General features: G+C 35.1%; 1 protein-coding gene across 1 annotated transcript in view; it reads left to right on the top strand.

The window, feature by feature from the left end:
* Positions 1-20,009, top strand: part of iav (transient receptor potential cation channel subfamily V iav) — a 105,018-nt gene that overhangs the window by 65,470 nt on the left and 19,539 nt on the right. Inside the window, exons 12-14 of the mRNA XM_035369725.2 lie at positions 14,932-15,047; positions 17,865-18,026; positions 18,125-18,310. Coding sequence (XP_035225616.1) covers positions 14,932-15,047; positions 17,865-18,026; positions 18,125-18,310 — 464 coding nt within the window. The remainder of the gene's footprint in view (positions 1-14,931; positions 15,048-17,864; positions 18,027-18,124; positions 18,311-20,009) is intronic.

Here is a 20,009-nt window from a genome sequence, read left to right on the forward strand (position 1 = left end):
TACAACAGCATGCAAAATTCCCTTACGCCTTAAAAAGATTAAATATTTTTGAAGATCTTGAAAAGTATTTTTTAAGTTTAGGAGACACTGAGAAATTAACTGTACGACAAAGAAAATGCAAACTAGTTCTCAAAAAATAAATAAATAAAAATAAATGCACTTTAAAATTAACTTACTTTTATTCTATAAAATTAAGTTTTGATTCTCTATTATTTTTATTCATTACAATGAATGATAATTGTACACAATGTGAATGTAAGGAGATGTTCTTGTGTTGAGTATATGCACATAAGACATGTAACATATATGTAATGTGTTTTGAAGCATTTAAATAACAATATGTGCTTTGAATATGAAATTTACTGGTGGTTTAATAATATATTAGGAATACTAATAATTATCCTTTGTAATACTATCAGGAACCTATTTATTAGAAATCCTTTCAGCTATGAAAAGCAATAGCACTAAAGATTCATGAAATCAAATATTATAGTTAAAATATTTTTGAAATTTAAAGTTCTTGATCCCTTCAAATACTCGAGAATTGTGTTTAGTTGATAAAATTAACGGTATCCTAAATGGCCATTACTGGGAGTTTTTAATGCATTATACAACGAAAGATATAGATTTCAAGGGTGTCAGCGCTGATCATCATCAGTTTTTATCAAAATTTATTTGCATTCTTGAATGGAGTTTCTTTGCTTACCTGTTTGTTAAATGAATTGTGGTATATCATTTATCGCGAATCACATGCGAACTATTCTTTCTTGCAGATAGATAAAGAGTTTTAAATGCGTGAAAAATGAAATTTTTTTCGCGAAAAAAAAAGCTTCTTAGTATTCCTATTAATATTAATTTTAAATAGAAACATATGAAAAGGAAAAAGAATAATAATTCAAGAAAAGTCAATCATTATATTTCCAAAAGTTCACAGCTTTGAATTTGTGGTGAAATTAGTAAAATATAGTATCAACAGCTTATGCATTCATTTTCCAGATTGTATTTATTTAATGTCTTGCTGTCCCGTCTCAAAAAAAAAAAAAAAAAAAAAAAAAAAAAAAAAAAGGGAAAGAAACCGGATGAGGTTAACGCCACCAGAAACATTTACATTCCTTTCTTCAGACTAGTAACATATACTTTAAGTTCCCCTTCTAAAATCCTCCACAAAGGCATCTCTTTCTACCGAAAGATAGGCCTAGAGGAACTTTGTCTTAATTAAAATATCATACCAAAGTGGTGAACCAGTTGAAATCAATAGAGAAAATATATAAGGACAAATATCCCAATCAAAAATTATTTGTTCAGAAAAAAAAAAAAAACTTTTTGTAATAAAACATATATTTATGTGCCGTTTCATCACATAAAGAAATCTTCAGTCTTCCATTAAAAATCCCAAATGGTAGAATAAGGCCAATTATTCCACAAATTTATTCTAGGCATAAGAGCCTATCTCAGTCACACAATAATCTTTTTTGAAAGATTTACTGGATATTCTTTTGAAGAATGCATATATCTTTAAGACAAGCCGAAAGTACCTGATTTAATTATGAGATAAATGAAGTTTTTTTTAGCAGGTGAAAGCTCATACAAAAATTACATAGTCTTTTTACATCATCAAAGCACAATGAAATGTTCATTATCATAAAAATCACGTTTCTGACGAATTTAATCACTTTGATTATAACAAGTGTACAACAAAAATCACTAGTTAAATAAAAATAAAGAAGAAAAAAAAGAAAAATGTACAATTTTGCCATCCCACAGATCAAGGGTTCGAAAGCTTTATCAATATTCGGCGTACTTGCACTTCTGTTATTTTTCATGCCCCCCCCATTTGCAATATTTCTACTACAACGTTAATCAGGGTCAGAAATGAAAGAAACACTTTAGTGAAAAAGTATAATTTCAATTGATAAGCAAACATAAAAATTAAATACAAATAAAAGAAACCCTCAGTGGCAAATTAGAAAATCAATGTGGCAGGAGAGCTTGTTGACCCCTACACAGTTTTTCAAATTGCGGAAGAAGGCTTGATACAACTATTCTCATTTCTTGCTCCAAACTGATTTTCGAAGGATATTTGGTTCTTATTACACACACACACAGATCGTATTTTATTCTCCAGTGTCAAGATGTAGAAACATCTTTTTACTCGATTTCTGATAAGGATCGGGTGGGAGGAGAAAGAGTAGGGTGGAAGGAAGTGTGGGAGGCGGAAAAAAGAGAGTGAAGTCCGCCCTAGCGGTGGCGAAAAAAAGGGGGGTAGCAAGTTCAGTGTCGTTATAAGATGTAGCCGCGGGTGGTAAACCGCAGAGTCAGTTTAGCGTAAATGAGTCAATTAAGTTTGTAATTCTTATGTGGGGTAGGATGTCACCTAAGTACCGATGTTTTTCTCTGGGATGCGGGGAGTGTCTGAGAGTGCTAATAAGGCTATTACTGTGGGTTTGTACTGAATAAAAGAAGTTGACCGTTAATCGTTTAATATACTCTTGAATAAGTTCGATTCGAAGGTCTCTGTGAATATAGATGTTGGTTCATATTACAGCGGTAGCTTAAAATCCAGCTTCTCATAGGTAGGATGTCGCAAAGGGAGTGAGATTCCTTAGACTTTTAGAACTTAAAGTTGGATACTCAGGTTTGATTGAAATCCAAAACTACATTATATCTGAGCAAGCAAATTTTGCTTTCAAAATGTTTCGCAAAAGAGTTCAATTGTACTATCTTCGTCTTGCAAGGCAAAGTGCTGGGGTAACTGAGAATAAAAGGTACCTTGGATCTATTAAAGTATGTTAATAATAATAATAATAATATAATATTTTAGATAAGTTCTGGCAACAGTGAGTGTTGTCGTCATCAGGAGATCGTGCTTCGCGATACTGTCGTTCAAAAAAATTGATATAGTTTGTAATTCCAATAAAAAGCATCGTATTTTTGCTCTGCTATTTGTTTTCTCTCTATTTTTAGAAATACCTTTTTAGGTTATGTATTTTTTAAAAAATACTTTTTTAGGTTATGGGTCAAGCAAGCTCCCATATTGCGTCAAATGTTTTGAATTGATGTTTTCTCGAAGAAACGGAACTCGTTAAGCCTAATCAAGTAAGCGTTTTGTTTTCGTTATAGCAATCGAAAGTTGTTTAGAAATCAAAGTATGGAATTGTCTAAGGTCCAAGTTAAGCCTTTATCAGGTGAAAGCGATTGGCTTATATGGAAATACAGGATAAAATTTGTTTTAAATTATCATCCTGGTGCTTTAGAAATTGTAGAAGGAACTATAGTGAAACCAGAAATTCTTCCTGTAGATGCTCCGATTGCTCAACAAAAGAAATATAATGAAGCTGTTAAGAAGTTTCAAAATGCAAACACTAATGCTATGATGGTATTAACGAATTCCATGACGGAAGAAACTCTGCAAAAAAGTTATGAGATTTCAGACTGCTAGAGAAGTGTGGTTGGAATTACATAAGTTATTTGAAGCATCATCAGAAAATCAATTGTATAATATATGCATGCAATTTTTTCAATTCAAGTGGAATGAAAATGATAATATGGCAGCTCATCTTTCCAAATTAAAAAACTTATGGAATGAGTTGAATTCAGGACTTGAAAAGAAAAATGAAAATAAGTTACCTGACATGCTACTCAATTGCAAGATTTTAGATGTCTTACCAGGACAATACCATTTGTTTAAGTCAAGATGGTTACTCTTGGGTGAAGACAAAAGAACAGTTGATGAGTTAACAGCACAGCTTTGCTCTCATGAAAGAGAATTTAAAAGTCATGAGAAAGGCAATACAAATGAACAAGTGGCATTAGTAATGTCAAAATCTGAAAAACAAAAGCAATATAAAAAAGACAAATTCAGAAGAAAACCAAGAAAAGAAGATATTTGCAATTATTTCAAAAAGAAAGGACACTGGGTAAAAGATTGTAAACAGTGGATTGCTGATGGAAGACCACCCAAGAATAGGTTAACGAAAACCAATGAAGGAAATACAGGCAGTTTAATACTGATGTCCACTGACGAAGAGGCTAAGACTGATCAAACATCATTTTGGATTGATAGTGGAGCTACAAGACATATCATGAATTGTTTCACATACTTTATTGACTTTATGAAGTTTGATAGTCCCCGTAGCATCAAGACTGCTGGAAAAGAAACTTTAGTTGCTCTTGGTAAAGGTACAGTATGTGTCAAAACAACTATTGGTAGTAAAATCCAAAGAATTTACCTTAAAGATGTTTGTCAGATAAACAGAAATTTATTTTCTTTACTTGCTGCTCAAGGATAGAAATCCGAATAGTAAATTTATTTCAACAGTTACAGAATGCTGGTTAAAGGTTAATGGTCAAGTAGTGCTTTTTGGAACTCGCAAAGTATATGGTACCTTATACAAGGCAGCTATCGAACCTATTATGCCTGATAAAATTATAGAAGTGCATGCTGCTGAAGCAGACAATTCCTTGTTAGAGTTATATCATCAGAGATGGAGACATCAAGAAAAACGTCACATTAAAAACATGCTTGAGAAAGAATTAGGAATTAAAATCCCATTTGAAAGAAAATTGTGTGAACCATGCATTTTTGGCAAAGCACACCGTTTACCATTTGGCATAAGAAAGCCAGCCGCACAAGTCTGGTGAATTAATTTCAGCTGATGTCTGTGGACCTTTTGATGAATCTTTCCAGAATAAAATATACTTAGTTGTGTTTAAAGATAGCTACACAAAGTTTCGTTATGGGTATTTTATCAAGGAAAAATCTGCTGTTGTAAATATGTTACAACACATGCTTGCACACGCTAAAATTTTAGGACATTCAGTCAAAGAATTTCTCAGCGATAATGGAGGCGAGTTTGACAATGACAAAGTGCGTGCTATTTTGCATTCTGAAGGTATAACTCAAAGACTAACAGCACCTTATTCTCCTGAACAAAATGGCTCTAGTGAAAGAGACATACGTACAATAATCGAAATGGCAAGAACATTTAAGTACTCAAATTCTGAAGCTCATTTTCCTGCAGCAATGTGGGCTGAACTAGTCAACACTGCCATATATGTACTAAACAGAACTGGCAAATCATCAGTAGAAGGCATGAGTCCTTATGAGCTATGGTTTAAAAAGAAACTTCGAATTAAGCATCTTCGTATAGTAGGATCTGTGTGTTATGCCCATATTCCTAAACAAAGAAGAAGGAAAATGGATAATAAGGCTACAAAAGCTTATTTAATTGGTTATGATGGAGATGAAAGATACCGACTATGGATCAAAGAAACCAATAGTGTGATCTGTTCACGTGATATTATATTTAACGAAAAGCTCACAAATTGTGAAGAAAGGGTGCAGTTACCTATTCAAGATCAAGATAGCCTAATTTCTGGCTCTGAACATCAAAAAAATTCAGAAAAAGATAAGTCAGAAAAGTTTCTTTGTGAAGAAGATAATTCAGAAAAAGAATACAACAAAGAAATATCTGGAAATATATCAGAAGAACATTTTGAAAGACAAGAATGTGAAGATATTAATTTGCAAAATAATGCACAGTCAAGATACCTAAGAGATAGAGCTGACTTGAGAGAGCCAAAGCGTTTTGAAGATTATATAATGATAAGTGAAGCTTTTATTATTGATTCTGAAGAGCCCGAATCTTATGAAGAAGCGATCAACTGTAAGCAAAGTGTTAATTGGAAAGAAGTTATGGATTCAGAGATGAAATCATTGATAGAGAATGAAACATGGAGTTTAGAAAAATTACCAAAAAATGCTAAAGCTATACCAAGCAAGTGGGTTTATATAAGATCAAAAGTAATCCTGATGGATCTATTGATAAATTCAAGGCTAGACTTGTTGCCAAAGGATGTACTCAACGTTTTGGAGTTGATTATGATCAAACGTTTAATCCAGTAACAAAGTTAGTAACTATTCGTTCAGTTTTGAGCATCGCAGCCAATGAGAAAATGCATCTTTCTTAGTTTGATGTCGGTTCAGCATTCTTATATGGAAAACTTGAAGAATCTATATACATGCAGCAACCAGAAGGATATAGTGACGGTTCGAAGAAAGTCTGTAAGTTGAAACGCAGTTTGTATGGACTTAAACAATCATCACGCTGCTGGAATAAATATTTTGGAGATTTTTTGTCACAGCTGGGCTTCAAGACAAGTGAAGCTGATCCATGCTTATATATAAGAAACAATAACGGCAAGAAGCTAATCGTATGTTTATATGTAGATGATGGTTTAGTAGCATAAACAGATCTACAAGAATCTGAAAAATTTCTCAGAAAATTGAAGTCGAGATTCAGAATCACAACTAAACCTGCAGTATACTTTCTTGGACTTGAAATTAAACATCTTGAAGATGGAAGTATTAAAATTAGTCAGCAAGCTTATGCAAGAAAAATTCTTCAAAAATTTGGGATGGAAGATTGCAAGCCTATCCTGAAGGAAGGTCTAACTGAAAAGAAAAAGGAAGATAAATCAAACAGAGAAATTTTTCCTTATATAGAAGCTGTAGGAGCTTTAATGTATCTTATGTTAGGCACAAGACCAGATTTAGCTTACTGTGTTGGCATTCTATCACGTTACCTAGAAAATCCTTCGAAAGATGATTGGAAAAAAGTGAAACGTGTATTCAGATACATAGCAGGTTCTCTAACTAAAGGTGTTACATACAAGAATAAATACAAACCAGGAATTCTAGAATGCTATAGTGATGCAGATTTTGGAGGCTGTCAAGAAACAGGAAAACCAACGAGTGGAGTAGTGATATTATATAGTGGTGGTGCTATATCATGGATTAGCCAAAGGCAATCAGTTGTTGCAACTTCGACGACTGAAGCAGCGACGAATTGCAGCTAGTGAATGTTCTAGAGAAGTAATTTGGTTAAAGTGACTATTTAGTGATGTAACCAAGTTACGTGAAACTCCAGTAATTCAAGTAGACAACGCCGCTGCAGTGAGACTGTCACAAAACCCGGAGCTTCATCGACGCACAAAACACATTGATATCAAGCACTTTTTCATACGAGAGAAAGTTCTAGAAAAGGAAATCATTGTGCAGCAGGTACCTACAGAGGCGCAAGTTGCTGACATAATGACTAAACCTCTAAACCTTTATTTAAACCGAGACTGTTAATTCTTTGTAATAAGATGGGACTTTTGTGACTTTTTCTTTTAATTTATTATTATTATTTTTTTTAAAAGGGGAAGTATTAAAGTATGTTAATAAAAATAATAATAATATAATATATACTTTAGATAAGTTCTGGCAACTGTGAGTGTTGTCGTCATCAGGAGATCGTGCTTCGCGATACTGTCGTTCAAAAAAATTGATATAGTTTGTAATTCCAATAAAAAGCATCGTATTTTTGCTCTGCTATTTGTTTTCTCTCTATTTTTAGAAATACCTTTTTAGGTTATGTATTTTTTAAGAAATACTTTTTTAGGATCAACACAAATTTGTCAACATTATGTCCCGCAAAATATTTTGATAACCAGTCAATGGGTTTTCAGTGTTGTTCCATGAAAAGGGATAGCAATTCCTGTAGAACAACGACTTTATTAGAAGCTGTGTATTGGTACAATGTAGAAAAACAGTCGTGAGTACCACCGTCGTTCAGTTTTCTTATCCACTGCAGCTTTTTCTTAAGGGCTGAAATCTTTTCTACAAGTTTCAAGATCTGTATACATTGCCCTGTAGAGACAGATTCAAGGCATTTAGTTTCTAAAACATGTCACACTAACATGGCTTTCCACCCAACATTATTAATCAAGCAGTTAAAAAATTCTCATCTCAACACACTAAAAGGCACACTCTTGTTTTAGGAGATTATAAAAATTATGTTGTCATTCCCTTCTTTCCATCAATTAGTTATAAAGTTGCACATATTTTGCAGAAATTTAACTTTCGGGTTGTTTATTCTCCCATCAATAAAATTCCGAGTTCCATACTCAAGGACCCCATTCCGGATATGAATTCCTGGGGTATTTATAGGATTCCTTGCCAGTGTGGTTTAATTTACATTGGCCAAACTAAGAGAGCCTTAAAATTTCGCGTCAAGGAACATGAGGCATATGTTAGAAAAAAGGAAACACAGAAGTCTTCTGTTGCTCAACATTGTTGGTCCGAAAACCACACTTTCAGTTTTTCTGCTGCCAAAATTATTCAAAAAACATCTTCCATTGGAGAACTGGATTTTCTAGAGGCATTTCACATTCATAAAAATCTTTCTGTTCTAGTTAACGATCCTAATTCCAATCCAAATTTGCCTTCGGCCTTTAAAGAAATTATGTTTTAGTTCTGGTTTCACCAACAGATGGCGCCACTTGCTTATTCTTGTCCAGGCTTTCTTATCTTATCTAATCATTATTTCCTATCTGGTTCATTTGCGGTTTTGCAGCTGAAGATGGTGGTTCGGTAAAACCATCGAAACTAGTCCTGTGAAAATTTTGTAAATATAACGCTGATTTTTGTTGTTGGACTTCTGAATTAGTATGTTAGTTTCAGCAAAATGACTGGTCCAAAACTTTAACTTAATTCCAATCCACTGTGTCTTATGGTGCAAACAATAACATTCTAAGATTCTCAGTTTATTTCCTAACGAAAATATTTGCAAAAACTCGTTTCAATTTTAAATTTGAAGAAAATCTAATCCTGTAAAAATCAAAATCGTGACACCGCATCCACAAGCAATGCACATACAAATTTTGAATTCAATATTTTATCAGGAAACAATTTAAAAATCGATGACCATTTTTTATGATGATGACTTAGGGATCGCATGACCTTTCTCTTGCAGAAAGGTTCGAATTTCTTGATACAGCTGAAATGCACGAGACCGGATGTTGCCACGCGAAAGCCATTGTAAAAACATAGCAAGCTCGTGTAGTTCTACTTCCATGTCCGAGCATAGTTCTTTTGCGGATGTTCCAAATTTCCTAAATTCTTGATTTCTAACTCAAATCCAAAGCCTAGTATGAACTCTATGGGTAACTGTTAATTCTGGTGTAAAATCGACCCCTGTTAGTGAAAACATTTCATATGCTGACATGGCAAAAGGTAAAAAACGTGTTCTTATGCATTAGAGTGAAGAAAACGCTAATCAGTTTATCTTTTAAAATTTTAGTTAATTTTCGCAAGTCCTGAAGGATATTTTGGGACTGGTAAGGAATTGGGTAGTATGTTCAAGGGCATTTCTTTGCATAATATGGTTAGGAAAATAGTACAACGCATTCCTGAAATTAAATCTACAGATAACACTTTGGATAAGTTCTTTATTATTTTTCTATTTTTGAAAACATTTTTAATGCTGATAAATAAATACATTTGGTTAATATTTTTAGTCAATGTCTCTTATTAATTTAATTCATCTGTATGTATTTGGTATTTTTTGGCTCACCTTTTGGCTCCACGTTTGTTCGTACTTCCTTCTTTTGTCATCAGCATTTCAGCTTACCATGAGTTATGCATGCAATAAATGTATTATGAACTCTCTATTAATTACCAAGACTTTGTGAAAGGAACTTTCACAAACTCTTGAAATTTATGGACTTATCATTTTGATAAGCTTTCCTTGCAGCATTTATCATCATGTATACAGTTATTTTATGGAATGTACTTCGAAGTTTTTAAGCGTGATTCGATGAGGGGTAGCTCACTATGCACAGGCACTCTGGTGCGTACACCATTACACGGAGAAGTGCATAGCGTTTTTAAAAATCTTGCTTTCTTGCGATCCAGTTTTTGTGTAGTTTATACTACGTCTATGACACATTCTAATGCCAAATTCAACTAAGGAATAAGTGATTTCGATGGAAGTTCTTCCCCTGTAGTCCATACAGCATGCGATGTTTTGCTGTAAAGAAGTGTCTGTAGTCCTTCACAAGAGCAGATTCGAACGGTGGCGAAAATTGGTTCTTCCAGCGCACCCCATTCACAAGGCGAACAATCATTAACTGCCTCTAGGAATTGGAGATAGAATTTAATTTCGAAATCATGCGCAAGAAGAACTAATATTTCCAATTTTGATTCACTGCTTATCTTTTAAAAAAGTAAAAAAAAATCGTCCAATTAATGTCTTTTATCATTCTTTTTTTAAAAAATGCAAAAAGTTTGTTTTATAACCTGTGAAAATTTCGGAAGTTTGTAACCGATATATTTTTAGATATGAAATTTTAAAATTAATGGGCGTCAAAAGGTCTAAAATTTCGAGCGATTTTCAAAAATTCTCCCTTCCTCCCCCCCCAAAAAAAACTGTTAAAACTTTAACTTAATTCCAATCCACTGTGTCTTATGGTGCAAACAATAACATTCTAAGATTCTCAGTTTATTTCCTAACGAAAATATTTGCAAAAACTCGTTTCAATTTTAAATTTGAAGAAAATCTAATCCTGTAAAAATCAAAATCGTGACACCGCATCCACAAGCAATGCACATACAAATTTTGAATTCAATATTTTATCAGGAAACAATTTAAAAATCGATGACCATTTTTTAACCATAGTGACAAGCACCAAGAGTGAGCTAAATAAAAGCTTATAAAAGGATAGTAATAATAAAGCATAACTCTTTCGGGAACTAATTGCGAAAGTCCCGGTACCACTTGCAAAAGTACCGATTACGAAAGTAACGACAGTAAACAACGTTAAAAATGTGTAAACTGTATTAGAAATCAACCATTTCGGTGACGTGATTGTTTACAGTGGCTTATGTGTAAAGTTCCTATCACATATATTTCGCTACGCGGGACTGGACGTCGAAAGGGACACCTCTCAGAACCCGCACATTTCCACGAAATCTACGTAGCTATGTTACCATTTTCACTTACTAGACAGATTTGAACGCCAAACAGTAATCGATTATCGCTCAGCTTGGGATCGCGTGATCCTTCAGAAGCAGAACTTTCGTCTGATTGGTTGATCTCTACTCGGGAAAGAGCTGCAGACGGAACATTAAAAATATCCCGCGTAGCCGGGACATCGTTTGCGTAGCTAGGCGGGACTTCACTTCCAGCGGAGCTGTTTTTTCTAGGAATCCTCCCGCTTAAACCAATGCTACCAAAATTTCGTTTCTCAGAAAAATCTCGTATAGTGGGGATCGTCGCTAGATGTGATAAGCCCTTAAAGGGAAGGAAGACGGCGTTCTTCTGAACGGGTCGTAAAGACAAAACTCCTTCGTGTCTCCTTTTTCTCTTCTTTCTAACGGCAGCTGGGTGAAGGAGCGCTGCATGTGAACGGGGCTACGGTAACCGGACATTGATCGAGCGCCATCGGTACATACACGGATGCACTATTTCCAAGCGAAGTCACTTTCCGTTATCCAAGCATTTCGAACAAGTCGAGTTTTTGCGCTCCCGATGATGCTCTTACAGAAAAGATCTTCGACAATAATACTGCGCCGGCCAGACGGCATAGTAATTAGGGAAGCCGGACTGCGATACCGAAGGGCCCGGGTTCCAATTCCAAAAAAGGCATGGATGTAAAAATTGTCTGTCCTTTCATAAGAGGCAATAGTGGCCCACCTATTAGGGGCCTCCATAATAAAGAGACCACCGATTTGGCCTTAGGAGTGGCCGATGCTGGAATAGGCAAGTGCCCGGCATTAGGGAAAAAAAAAAAAAACAATAATACTGCCATCCAGGAAGCTTACATAATTACTTTGTTACTGTTGTGACTCCTATTAATTTTAGCATTTCCTGTTTATTATTATTTAAGAGTTTGTTTTGCAATTAAGCTTGATGTATGAATCTCGCAACCAGTTTCGAACGTTGTGATTGAGGAAATTTCCGTTCTCCTAAGCAAGCAGCAGTTAAATTAGTTACGTTACTGGAATACTGAATGTTTCTTCATCATTAAGATATGCGTATCACTTTATCTTTATACTAAATTCTACATGTAAATAATCGCATTTATCTGTATGTGTTTGTAAAGTGAAATAAATTGGATATAAAACGAAGTCTGATTTCGAATCAAAACAGTTACTGTAGGTAGCCTCATTTAATTGCAGACCGAAATCATTTCATTTCATTTTTCTCTATCAACTAAACATTTAGATTCTAAGCTATATATTGAATTCTTCGAACAATAGTGTTGTTGGGCAGAGGTACCTTAAAAAATGAGTTTTTATGCACCATTTTCCTCATAATATTAACCATGCGGAGAGCAACCGCTAGAATAAGCTCTTTTGCAATAGTGCGCAGTGTTTTGCATTTCGCAGACTCTAGCTATGCGTTATTCGTAACTAAGACTTGTTTAGTGAACACACTGTTTTGCTTTTGTAAATCTCGGAACTTCTTACTAAAAAAAGCGAGTTTTATCTACCAAGTTAGGATGTATGGTTTCAAGATGTCTCTTTAGCTTACTTGGAAGCATAGTTTCAAATGCAAAAATTTTTAAGCACATCTTTTATCATTGTCTTTCATCGTTATTTACATCTATTGAAGTAAAACCAAAATGAGAGTAACCCTCCTTATAGTCACTATATGTTTGCTTCTTTTCTACTCCGCCAGTTGTCGATGTCTTGTCTCTCAAACTATAATTACTAACCGTTTACTCGTTTAAATACAATCTTTTCACTTTGGGAAATATCAGTAAGGACTCGATTTATTGCAGCATTTCGCGGAGATCAAGACTTTTTTTTTCTCATAGACGTATAATATTGTACGACTTTCCCGCATGTACATGAGTTCGATCCTGACGGCCGCGAGAGGAAAAAAAGAAATGACAACAGATACCAATGCTGAGAAGATAAATGTCGCAATCTTGTGACAGGAAGTTAACAGGTGCAAAACAAATGTACCAGAATAATTGAATACAAATCTGACTCAATGATATAGAATTATTTGCAAATTAAAAGAACTAAGTGATAGAATAAAATGACACTTTAGGAAATGGCACTGAGAACAAGAACTGCTTTAGATTAAAAGGAGAAATAAAAATGTTAAAAATATAGTTTAAATGGAACTAGATGAACAATTGAAATGTACGTATTGAGAAAAACTTAAGGAACGACTATTTCAAGAAATACGATAAAAAATTACTGAAACATGTTAATGAACGTATAAATAATAAAAAATAAGGCTGAGTTTTCAAGGCAAGTCCTTGTCTCTCCGTGATCCAAGGCCAGGGACATTTCGCTGCGGCACAGGACGCCACGGCGTACACTTTGGGAATCCTTGTCATAGATAGCTTTGAAAATATTAAAATAAAACTTAGCAGCACCATTTTAAATTAAGTATTCTTCGCTCAGTTTAGGTTTTATGACAATGTATATTTACGGGAACCAGTGTGCGAGTAGCTGAAACGGGTGCAAAGAAACTGATTGTTTCCTTCGGATTCTTTTCCTAGCGATTTAACGAGCTGGCTTAAAGAAATTTCTCACGTGTAGCGTAAATATAGAGCAAAGGCTATTTCTTTTGGACTGTTTTTTAAATGAATATGGCCATATGAATTTGGCCATATTGCCTTTTTTGGATTATGAATACATCTAATGTATCAAAAAGTTAAAAGTTATAATTGCAGATTCGTCATCGTATGTGCACACAACATTTAAAATGAAGCAGAAGTTCTTCGTTCAAATCAACAACGTTCCACTTGATTTACGCAGTCGAGTTCACGTTAATGTGACTACCAGTTAATGTCCAGAATAACCACCATGTGCAAAGGATAAATAGGCTGGGAAGGATGCAGTATGATGCTGACTACAGTGAAATTGACAGCTGCTAGAGGGTGCAAGGCGGAGGATCTTTGGAGCAAACAACGCGATCCCACAGGTTCTCGACTGGGTTTAAGTGATGGTAAGCTGGGGTTTTACCGTAGAATATACCTTGTGCTCTTCCAACCACTTACGTGCATTCTTATCTGCGTGGCACATCGTATTACCTTCCAGGATGCCATCACTTGCCTGAAGATGCCAACACTTCCAGGGAAACAATCAGCATGTATGAGTGCATATAGTCAAGTATTAATGTGGTCCATAACGGTTTTCGTAATGATCAGTGGACGCAGGAAATGCCACAAAAAATTCTCCAGACCATTAATAAAGTTGTCTCCGCCATTTTGTATTCATTGACAAAGGATTTAAGGGTGTTTGTTCTCCGGTGTTTCTTGGATATGGGTTAATGTCCAGCCGTGCAATAAAGCAAAAAACGTGATTCTTTGGAGAAGGCAACCTTCCGCCAATCAGCGGACGTCCACTTTTAAGACAGCAGTACAAATTCCACCTCTTCTACCAATGAACAGTCGTCAACACAGGCGCTGTCCCCATCCGCCTGCTGAGGCCCATAGGTAACAGGTTTTGCTGAATTGTTGTTTTGGACACAATGCTCCATTTTAGCTGCTCCACTGTGGAATATTCGGTGGGCTCGATTACATCGGCACCGTCCTTCACCTCTTTCATCTCTGACTCGTGGTGTTTTACAGTTTCCACTCCACTTATTTTTGATAATGCCATTATACCATTCATGCTATAATTTCACAACAGTATGTGAACAGTTCACAAACTGTGCAGTTTCTGAAATGCTGCCACCTTTGGTTCGAAAGCAAGTAATCATTCATTTTTCTAAGTATGATAAATCGCTCTGTTTATTCATAACAAAAATGAAATGTTCCCTGAATCCCTACAACACGCTTTACACATTTCCCCAGATCTGCGGCTGACAGGTGCCTTATGTCATTGGTCATTTAGCATTGACGCCAAACTTACGTGACAGTCATTTTAATGCGACTCTATAATAATAGAATTACTTAAACTAGTAACACAACTGTTGGAATAATAACTCACACATTTTTTGGCTGTTGGAATAATAACTCACACATTTCTTGGAGCATAAAATTCAAATGATAATGGATTAAAACAAAAGATAAAAAAAGATTAAAAACTTGTCGAGCATACCCATTTGCATTTAATTACCTATTACTTTCTTTCTTCATTAGCATTCTATTTCCTCTTTAAGAACCCACCAATGGAAAGGACTGATAGCAAGAAAAGATTCTCTTCGTATTCAGTCACGTGGATGGGTCTTTTTCATATGACTCTCGGATCTTACGAGGTAATATATTTTATAGATATTTTCATCTTTCTTTCCAAAAAGACTTTTTATTACACACCATATTCGATCAGATATTATTTTCCAATCGAAAACGTAACATATTTTATCCTCCTCAAAAATATGTTATTTTATCGTTTTTTAAAAAATATATTATTTTTAATATATTTTTTATTTTAAAATATATTATTATTTTAAAAATATACTTTATTTTAACTCCTTAAAAGGATTAATTTAGGTCAAACAACAAAAACCTTCCTTAAAAGGATATTAACTCCTAAAAATAATAATTAATATGTGATATATTTTTATGTAGATATGTATATACAATAAAACTCTGAAATACAGACAAGGGCAATAAGAGTTTTCTTTGGCAAAAAACGGGTTTTTACTTCTGTACAAGAAGCTCACTAGGAAGGTGTGCCACCTTGGGGGGGGGGAAATTCTCAGTACATCTGAGGAAAATCGTACGTGCCTGTTCGTTTAAAAATGCATAGTGATAAAAAAATGAACTATCAAAATGCTGCAGATAGGCAAATAAAAATATGTCAGTTACAATGACATGTGGCAACGCAGTGCTATTAGGCTATTTTTTTGAATTTAGAAACGCCGTTTTTCGAACTTCAAATGACCGATTCTCTACCTGGGATATAAAATAATAATTGAACCCACATATTTATAATCTTAATTTGTACGCATTTATTTGTGTTTGAGTTTTATTCCTTTGTATTTTACTTATTTCTTACGGTTAACTAAATTTGTTTTCAGTCAGTGTTTGTTCCCATTTTGATGAAAGCTCACACAAGATATACGTTCTTTTTTCAGTATGAATTAACTAAATGAGGCTAAAAAGCAAGGGATTTAAGGTTTGAAAACTGCCCCCATAATTCAATGAAGTTCTGAAAATCATTTTTTTCCCATCAAGATGCTGCATACTACAGCTTCTTGCCATGCATGGGATATACATTTCATGCCATAATCACTAATCTAATTTTGAATTAAATATACAGTGCAAATAAGGTAGAGAGATAATCAAAACAATAATAATACATTTTACAACAGTACATATAAAAAATTGAATAAAAGAATATCAATTATTTCGAACTGCGGGCACTATTTTGTGCTTTTTTTGGCATTGTCCACTCTTAAAGCCCGAAGATGCGGCCATTTTATTGCAGAGGCACCTTACCTCATATGAAGGGAACGGGTAGTTACAACGATGGCTTTTTCCAGGATTCGAACCCGGGTCCTTCGGTATCGTAGTCGGCTCCCCTAACCACTATACCATCTGGCGGCAAAATATCAAGTGTTAGCAATGCGAACGGTGTTACTCATATGTAATGTTGTATGTATCCACTATAGTAACTTATATGGAAACATTAATTAATAATCAACACGATCACAATTTCCTTTTACTATTCGAAGTTACGAACCTTACACCATTTCTGTATTGTGTGTGAGGTGCTATATCTAGTTGCTACAGTCTATAATCTAGTTGAAATAACACATTCATATTTCTGCCTAACCAACTCAGTTTTTGACAGCATTCCTGCAGTTTGCTACTTAAAAATATTCAGATCATCTAAAAAGCAGATGCAGAGTTTTTAGTTAAGCATGACATCGTACGAGGGCTATTCAATAAAGAATGAGACTTTTTTGTGTGGAATTATGTCGCGACTATATACAACTGGAATTATATTTTTGAACGGCTAGATGGTAGCATGATATTATAAATCTCATGCAGATCGAACAATTAAACATATTTTTCAGTGTGCCTTCAGCAAAATAGGCTCTACCAGCAAAGAGTAATACCGAGATATAAAATTCTACTTTCACCTAGGTAAAACAGCAACAGAAACGTATGGTAAAGATTGGCTGCCTCGCTCTGAAACGTTTCAGGGACTTTGCCGCTCTGATCGTATAGTGATTAGTGACGTTGGCTGTCGTATGCATGGACCCAGGTTCGGTTCTCTTAGTGTAGAATGCCTGTACGGCATGGGACACTTAAAATTCTTGCAATTCGAAAGTCCTGTCGGGCTGCTGAGTGTTAGGGGAACAGGAGAGGAAGACCCTGAGACCATCCCTGGAAATGTTCTTAATCAAAATTTGGCGGAGCTGCAAAGTAAATGCTGTGGGACTATGCCTGACTCAGCAATGGTTAAATTCTAATGTCCAGCCCACTTGTACCTGTACTTATTCAGGGACTTTTCAGAAGATGCAGAATCAAGCGAAGACAATTACAAAGCAGTATCACCAGTTGGTTTCGATAAAACTACGATATCATAACCAAAAGAAGCATCTAAACATGTACCCTTTTTCTTGGCGACTTATTCAAGACAAAGTAATAGCTCATGCAGCTAATGCCGTTACACAGTATCCAGAAAAAGCGCCATTACATATGTTCCTCATGCAACATACAGCCCAGATCTAGTGAAGCGCGATTGCTTTGCCCCAAAACTTCGAGGAATCTTCATGCCTTCGAAGAAGACGCTTATCTAATTTTTCAATCTTTATGAAGCATGCAGAAAAGATCTTAACTGAAAAGCAATGTACAGCACGTATTTGACGACATGATTGCAGTTAGTAGTGATTACGTCAAAAATGTTCTTTTTAACAAAGATACATACTAAAACTCATGCATAAAAATAAACAATTATTTACTGAACAGCGCACATACATCGTATATATATTTAAACTCGTGAAACAACTTCCAAATTTCATGAATTTAAATGAAGAAAGAGGTTACAAAACTTCTGTTAATTAGTAGAAATGTAATGTTCAAAATCTATATTTAACTGTTTATTTTATTATATGTTTCAGTACGAAGAGATTAGAGAGACATATTATCAGAAATTAACACAACTAGTATTTGCCATGTTCATGGTATTTACACCAATCCTTCTTCTGAATATGCTCATAGCTATGATGGGTAATACCTACTGTGAAGTTATAACTCAATCTGAGAAGGAATGGGTTAAACAGGTATGTTAATAATCACTGTCTGTTAAAACTAAATTATGATAATTCGATTTTTGTTTAGAACTGAAGCATAGCGATTAAATAATTATTATTTTTAACAGTGGGCCAACATAATCGTTGCTCTAGAACGAGCCATTGACAGCAAATCAGCCAGGGAGTTCATACAGTCTTACTCCATTAAAATGCCCTCATCAGATAAAGACACGGAAATCAGAGGAGTGATAGTTATTAAAACTAAATTGAAGTCAAAAGCAAAGGAGAAGAAGCAGGCTCTTGCACTCTGGAAGGTAATGTTATTTTAGTATTTTAAGCACATTCAAAGCGCTCCTTAGAAAATGAAATACGACATAAGATTTTAAAGAAACTAATGACAACTTTTAAAGATTTTTTTTAACTTACAAAGAAGTTTTATTCGTCAATGATATATGTGGTGGAACATGAAGATGATGTCATACAATAAATAATGAGAAATCCTTTTTCCACGCCACAGAACATTTAATAATGTAAAATGCTACAGATTAAATTGGGATATATCAGTGGCTTAGCGCTTTCTCGCGCTAGTTGAACACAAGGGACAATTTTGTATCGCTTTATATGTTTAAACAGTCACTCAGCCTACTCGCGCTCGCAATCAGATCAAAGTCCATTCCCACCACCTTCGGGGGGAGTGGTCTGACATCTCCTCGTCTCTGCCTCTTTCGTCTCCAGGTGCGCAGGCGATGAATTTTTTCGGTCAAGTGATGCCCCCTGGTAGCTGCAGGACTTTCCGTTCTCCCAGCTTGGCGATCCTGACTTTGTTTTCGGCCTTGAAAATAAGGACCAGCGACACTGGTATATCAAGATAGCACCTGAAAATAAGCTTTAAAAAAAGACAAGGGAAAAAAAACAAAAAACAACAACAAAAATACAAGTGCGGAGGAGCCGCGCAGTCTTAAGCTGGAACAGTTCAGGGCTTCATATGACCCCGCTGCTGTAGTTGTACAGCCAGCACCTTCATGTTGTCCAACTTTTCCCACCTGGTATCGGTTTTGCTCGTTGTTAAACGGTACGGCCGAAGAATAACTCTAGACCACCTCCATACTGTGTTGTTTTTATGGCCACTAGGTCGTTCCCGTTGTATACATGTGCCTCTTGTCTCTTCTTGTTGCACGTTTTTCTGTTCGTTTCCTGAATTTTTAGAATGTTTTTCCTTGCTTCCTAGAATGTTTTTCCTTGCTTCCTCTCTCATATCTTCTCGATCTTCCATCATAATATTTGTTTCTTCTTCTTTTAGAATTTCAATAATCTTTAAATCCTCTCGATTTCTCATTTTAACACCAGTGGGACTCAAAAGAGGAGCTCTTTGTACTTTAGTCTTAGTGCTGCTCAGTACATCTCCAACGTTATTTGTATCACTTGGTAGGATCTTCTATGGATAACTTGGATAGGTCTGGAATCAGAGTCAAATGAATTCTTTCCACCTGCCCATTTCCTCTTAGAACGCCAGTAGTCATAAATATGTGCTGGATCTTTCCTTGGTCTGTAGAGATAAAAGCAATACCTTTATCGCTTATTATTCTCGAGGGACTACCAAAACATAGTCTTTTGAAAGACATCGCAATCAGTAATTATTCTGACCTTAGATCCCAAAAGGTAATTTCTGAATTTCTTTTCCGCTATAGCTAAAACTTCAAGCTTATAACTAGATAGCTTCTCTTCTTGTGGTTAGTTTTTTACTCATGAAGTAAATAGGGTGTAACTGTTTATTATCGGACATTTGTAGCAAAACAGCTCCGAAACCAGTGACTTCTTCCGTCTGTGTGCAATTCTAGCCGTGATCTTTGTTTGAAAATATGAAGAGCAGGCCTTGTCGAGAAAAGTTCTTTGAATTTGTTAAATGACTCTTTTTTTCTCAGACTCAAATTTGAATTCTACCCCGTTCCGAAGAAGTTCACTTAGCGATTTGGATATTTTTGAATAGCTGGCAATACATTTTCTAAAATATCC

Source organism: Stegodyphus dumicola, chromosome X1 (genome assembly GCF_044657685.1).
Source record: "Stegodyphus dumicola isolate Sdum_Otavi_A_Nest chromosome X1, ASM4465768v1".
Lineage (NCBI taxonomy): Eukaryota > Metazoa > Arthropoda > Arachnida > Araneae > Eresidae > Stegodyphus > Stegodyphus dumicola.